This window comes from Austrofundulus limnaeus, unplaced genomic scaffold, assembly GCF_001266775.1.
Source record: "Austrofundulus limnaeus strain Quisiro unplaced genomic scaffold, Austrofundulus_limnaeus-1.0 Scaffold2303, whole genome shotgun sequence".
In the NCBI taxonomy this organism is placed as follows: Eukaryota; Metazoa; Chordata; class Actinopteri; order Cyprinodontiformes; family Rivulidae; genus Austrofundulus; species Austrofundulus limnaeus.
The window spans coordinates 8,515-14,484 of record NW_013954705.1 but is presented as its reverse complement, the minus strand read 5'-3'; the positions used below and the strand labels follow the sequence as shown (position 1 = coordinate 14,484).

Sequence of the window (5,970 nt, the reverse complement as noted above, 5' to 3'; positions counted from 1 at the left end):
TATCACCTGATGACACCTGTCTATCACCTGATGACACCTGTCTATCACCTGATGACACCTGTCTATCACCTGATGACACCTGTCTATCACCTGATGACACCTGTCTATCACCTGATGACACCTGTCTATCACCTGATGACACCTGTCTATCACCTGATGACACCTGTCTATCACCTGATGACACCTGTCTATCACCTGATGACGGGGCGTACCTGTCTATCACCTGATGACGGGGCGTACCTGTCTATCACCTGATGATACCTGTCTATCACCTGATGACGGGGCGTACCTGTCTATCACCTGATGACGGGGCGTACCTTGTCGTTGTGGCTGATGGCCCCTCTGCACTCGTGGCAGGTGTTGGAGAACAGCAGGTCGTAGCAGGTGATGCAGTGGGGCGTGGCCTCCACCTGGATGTATTTGCAGCCGTGCAGAGGCTGGCTGCAGTGTTTGCAGCTGAACTTCTCGCTCATGTTGACTCTGAACGTTAAAGAAAACAGTGTTTCTTCTAAACAACATGTAAAGTTGTGAATAAAAGATGCTGAGTCACTGTCAGACAGAGTGACTCGTGGGTTTCTGTCAGGTCAGAGATGCTGGGCAGTTTAAGGGTTAAAGTTCTGGAAACAAAGTTTCTGACCCATTTGAACCCTGAAGGTTCTGCTGTGAACTCTGAGCTGTAGGTCCAAACAGGACAGGCTTGAACCAGGAAGTAGTGTTRGAGGTCAAAGGTCAAAGGTCAAAGGTCAGGTGTGTCTGACCTGTGAATAAATAAAAACCTGTTTTTATTTAAGGTCTGGTTCTGTTCAGGTTCAGGAGCTCAGAACTTGGAGAAAGTTCTGGTTTTTCTTCTGACATGATGAATCTGTAAAATCAGAACAGAAGAGGTGGGTCCAACCTGGACAGAACCAGAACCAGAACCAGAACCTCATCACATGACTCCTCTTCATCAGTCCAGATGGATCCTCAGATCAGAACCGTTTCCTCTCAGAACATCTGGGTCAACAAACACGGAGGGAAAACTTCCCACAACAAAGGTCCGACTTTCTATTCTGGTTCTGGTTCTGAACAATGGACCTCCTTCCTCACACTGTCCCCGTTTGGTCCTCTTCCTGTCCACCGTGGACCACTTCTGGGTTCATCAGAACCATCAGAACCTGGAATGATTGGTTTCTGTTTAGGGGGCTGGTCCTTTGTTGCTTCAGCTGTCAGGTTCTGGTTCTGACCCGGGTTTTCAGATGTGTATGGGTTCTAGCTGCAGGCAGGATGAGAGGTTCTGCAGGTTCTGGAGTGTCAGAAACAGAACCTTGGACCCAGCTGAAACTGAAAGCAGCCTGTTGATGGAAGATGTTCTGGTTCTGGTTCTGGTTCTGGTCCGTCTCTGAAACCTCCTGAACCTGGTGGTGTTTGGTTCTGAAGTGCAGCAGACTCTGGACCTCAGCTCAGGTTCTGAAAACAAAAACTCTGACAGAACCGGAGAAAGTCTGGACCTCTGGGAGGAGAACTGGACCAGAACCTTTGACCCGATCTGTAGAACCGACCCAGTCAGCTGGGTTTAACTCAGGTTCTGGTTCTGTCCAACAAAGATTGGACCCAGCAGAAGAATGTGTGAAGAATGTGAGTGTGGTTGAGACGTGGCAGAACCGTCTGGGTCCAACAGAACCAGCGCCAGGAGTCTGAGGAACAGAACCACAGCTGATTGTTTCAGTGGGGGGCTGCTGGAAACCACGAGCAGAACCAGGACGGGTTCTGCTGCACACGGGTCTAACAGAACTCCCAACTCTTTATTCCTTTAACTCCGTTTTTCAAAATAAAAGCACAAAAACGTTTGTATGGATCATTTTAAAGACCGGTTCTGGTCCTTGGCCCGTTGGTTTATATCAGAGAGCTTAGAACCAGAACCAGTCAGAACCAGTGTTTTCAGAACTTTTTACAGGTTCAGATTTTTACTTTTCATTCAGAAACATTTTAATTTGAATAAAATAAAAACCAATCTTCAGCTTTAATCAGCTGATTCATGTTTTCATGTTGTTCCCCTGAAGACTAAACAGGTGAGGACAGGTGAAGCCCCGCCCCCAGCTCACCTGTCCTCAGGACATTTAAGCCATTAAAGTAACAGAGGAGTTCTTACCTCCAGAACCTGAGCAGAACCAGATCCTCGGTGAAGCTCCGGGTTCAGAATGAAGTCTGAGTCTGAGGGGCCGGACCCAGAGCCCGGAACACCTCCTGGTCTCTGTGCTCCTCCTCCAGGACCTCCTCCAGAGTCTGGACTCCAGAGGATCCTCCCTGAGGCCAGACCGGAGCTGCAGCAGACTGTAGAACCAGAACAGGACCATGGTTCTGATCCRATCCAAAGTGACAGAATAAAAACCAGATTCTGTAAATGTTATTTTATTTTGAAAAACGTGTTTTTATGTTTTTATTGCGTCATCTGTTCTGTGCAGCACTTTGGATYGGATCAGAACCATGATCCTGTTCTGGTGTCAGGTTCTAGACCCACCTGCTGACTTCAACACGAGGTCAAAGGTTTCAGTCCAGTTAGGTTCTGATGCAGGAGAAACCGGATCAGGTCCAGGTTCTGATCTGCTCGTCTTCATCAGAGGAGGAAGGATGAACCTGTGGATGTTCTGCCCTCTGCTGGTGACTCAGCAGATCACACAGAACATGACTCAGCAAATTATAAAACCTTTTTTATTCAAAAACCGCATCATGATAAATCTGAAAGGTCCATCAGAACCAGAACCAGAACCAGAACCAGAACCAGAACCTGAGACCAGACTTCACTCAGTTTGGACTCATCTTCACGGGTCGGTTCAGACTAGCCTTTAGCTCATCAGCCCTGTCAGAATAAAACTAAAGTTGTTTGAAGAGCTACCTGTAGCAGGTAAGATATTTACTGACCTTACTATTAAACCACACTTCAATCAGTAAGAACTCTCCTTTTAATTAAAACTTTAATTATCGTTAACACGACACGAGGTTCGTTTGGTGAAACTGATCTGATCCAGAGTGATGATGATGATGATGATGATGAAGCTGTTCCAGGTAAGGCTCCTTCACAATAAAAGCCTCAGTCTGCATCTGACATCTGACACCTAACCTGCAGCCAATCAGAACCAGGTCCACATATAAACCCAGAGCAGATGCAGAAGGTGGGCGGAGCTTCAGCTGACCAATCAGAGCAGACGGGGACAGTGATGCATGATGGGAGTTTTACRCGAGGCTCCCGCTGAGGGCGACGCTCTTCAGACCTGTCAGCTGGCTGCTGGAGGAACTAGCCAGGGTCCAGGAGGCGCCGTCTGAAGACCCGCCCACTTCAAAGACCCGCCCACTTCAAAGACCCGCCCACTTCAAAGACCTCATGGATGCTTTCTGTAAACAGTGGAGGTTCTAATCGATCAGACCAGAACCAGAACCGTTCACTTCTGAACACTGTGACGTCAAAACAAACAAATCAGAAGAAGGTCCACCTTTCCTCTGGAGGTTCTCCTCTCTGAGGACGCAGACCAGAACCAGAACCAGAACCAGAGAGGAGCTCTGATCACAGGAAGGAACATCTTCTACGAACACGTCAGGTCCAGAACAGACCAGCTGCTGGGTTCTTCTACCTGAGCATCGATGATGAAGATCAGAGCTCCGGTTCCTTTGAAGATCATCTCGCTGTCGAAGGTCGAAGAGGTCCACCTGATGAAGGAGCTGCAGGAGATCTCGTCCTTGTAGATCTTGTTGGTCTCCAGGAACATCTTGTTGAGGGACATCTTGTGAAAAACCACCTGGATTCAGTAAAATTAGAGAATCAATCAGATCAAACGTGTTCATGAGACCAACACATCATGACAGCACCGCCGCCGTGCTTCAACAGCTAAAACTGTGTGGACCAGAACCTCCTGACCTTCTGGATGGAGGACWTGCTGCTCCTCCTGAGCCCCATCAGCAGGATCCTGGGTTTGCTGGCCCAGGAACAGTCCTGGTCCAGGTCCTCCACCCTGAAGAAGCTTTTAGGAAACGAACAAACGAAGCCGTAGCTGCTGCTCAGGTTCGGAGCTCAGCCTGCATCTCATCGGAACCAAAGAACCCAAAACCAGATGAGTTCTTCTTCTTTTTAAWGGCGGTTGGTATTAGGTGCATTACCGCCACCTGCTGGAAGGGAGTGTGGACCAAAATGACACAAACAGTGGGTAAAAAATATAATAAATAAATAAATAAATAAAATAAAAACTATATTATCGCCAATAATTGTGTCTTTTCCAGATATCTAAATATAAATATAATTTAGCACTTCAGTCTTTGTCTAAAACATCTTGTTGTTGTCCGCAGGTCAGGCTTTAAAGCAGCAGGTCGGGTCCAAACATCTCGTCAGGCGGTTCGACATGACGACGAACAGACGGTGACACACCCGAACCACCMGCCCGGTTCGGTTCGACACGCAGAATATGCGTCAGTTTCTGCTGGTTCAGGAAACATGAAGTCAAAATAAAGGAATGCTAACAGGCTAACCTAGCTTTAACCTACAAGCCCCGCCCCTCCTCTCTGATTGGCTGCCGGATCACAACACAGTCACGTGACACGAAGCCGAACATTAAAGAAGGAAACAGTTCAGCGGTGAGTGTTTCTGGAGCTTTTATAACATTTTAAACGTTTATTTCAAGGTTATTACATTACAAGCATCAGTCCTTTGAAGTTATTTTACTTCGTTTAAACCTTGATGGGATTAAAAACCTGCTTTTATGGAATAAAAAGGGTTTTAAGAGGAGATTAATCTTCCTGTCGAGTCAYCAGCTGAACGGAGCCGCAGGTTTTTACTGCGTTATAACTGACTTTAACTTTTTAATGAATCTGAACGATTTAAAGTGTAAACATGAGTGAACTTCATCACAGTTAATTCTGCTTTTATTTTGTAAGAGTTGTATAATTCTACAGATAAACATATAAAACCTCAGGTAATGTTTTACAGGCTTGTTTCACTGCAGACATTAAAATGTCTGTGACGTCAAATTTTTGTAAAATATGAATGCTTTATTAGAAAGAGGACATTTATAAAATATTGCTAAATAACTTTCATGTCGCTGAGATGAACAGTTGTTGAGATATTTGAATGTGAAGTAACAGGAAGTGATGTCACAGGGGAATGTTTACATGTGAACAGAGCAGTGCTAACAGCTAACACAGACTGCAGAGAAGAATCTGATGTTTCTGTAATTTATTTTGAGTCTCTGTCAGAGAGATGAAGAAGAGTTTAAATAATATTGTTTCATTAAACAAAGACCAGAGTTTTATTTGTTAAAGAGTTCCCCTGTGATGTCACTTCCTGTTTCACTTTAGCTGAGCCATTTATGAGACAAAAAGGTGTTTTCTTTGACTTTTTATGTTTGAAGAATATGTGTGTCACAGGCACTTTAAGAAAAGCTCTGGTTCTGATCCACCTGCTGGTTCTGGAGCAGARTCCTCTGCAGTGAACCGGGCCGGTCCCTGCAGGACGTAGACCTGATTCATGTTTTGCATCAGTTCCAGGATGGCTGCGGTCCTTCTGGCTCTGCTCCTGTCTGCCTCCGTCCTGCTGGTCTCCTCCGGCCCGGTCCGTGACTCCAACAACGGGACGGTCCCGCTGGTTCTGTGGCACGGGATGGGTGAGCTCAGAACTGTGTGCTGGAATGGGCTGGACGTGTTTAAATACTGAAAATAAAATAATAAAACCGTTTGAAAGTCCAGATTCTGAGGGATCAGAACCAGTTTGTTCCTTCTACTGAGGACCGACCCGACTCTGARACAACAGAACCAGTTTTCTGATGTTCTTTAAACAGGTCCAGATGTCTGCAGTTAGTGCTGGTTAGCAGCACTTCCTGTTTAGTACCAGGTGAGGAAGTGGAACCTGTCAGGTGAGACCAGACCTGCTGGTCCACGTCCCAACAAACATTTCTGGTTCCTGTCAGGAGAGACTTTGTAAAGAAATGTTTAGAAATGTTTCAGCAGCAC

At 46.1% G+C, this 5,970-nt stretch overlaps 2 protein-coding genes across 7 annotated transcripts in view; one reads left to right on the top strand and one right to left on the bottom strand.

The window, feature by feature from the left end:
• Positions 1–4,181, bottom strand: part of LOC106510752 (four and a half LIM domains protein 3) — a 7,497-nt gene extending 3,316 nt beyond the window's left edge. Inside the window, exons 1-3 of one of the 5 annotated variants that reach the window (XM_013999467.1) lie at positions 3,890–4,181; positions 3,606–3,770; positions 318–480 (exon numbers count right to left, since the gene is read on the bottom strand). In XM_013999467.1, coding sequence (XP_013854921.1) covers positions 318–480; positions 3,606–3,770; positions 3,890–3,928 — 367 coding nt within the window. In that variant the 5' untranslated portion in view covers positions 3,929–4,181. Of the gene's footprint in view, positions 1–317; positions 481–2,128; positions 2,338–2,497; positions 3,771–3,889 lie in introns of those variants that run through there. The other 4 variants (XM_013999466.1, XM_013999465.1, XM_013999468.1 and 1 more) reach the window with 4 other exon arrangements.
• Positions 4,182–4,201: 20 nt separating this feature from the next.
• Positions 4,202–5,970, top strand: part of ppt1 (palmitoyl-protein thioesterase 1 (ceroid-lipofuscinosis, neuronal 1, infantile)) — a 3,467-nt gene continuing 1,698 nt past the window's right edge. The window contains exons 1-2 of one of the 2 annotated variants that reach the window (XM_013999471.1): positions 4,202–4,599; positions 5,503–5,624. In XM_013999471.1, the coding sequence (XP_013854925.1) occupies positions 5,510–5,624 (115 nt within the window). In that variant the 5' untranslated portion in view covers positions 4,202–4,599; positions 5,503–5,509. Of the gene's footprint in view, positions 4,600–5,433; positions 5,625–5,970 lie in introns of those variants that run through there. The other variant, XM_013999470.1, reaches the window with a different exon arrangement.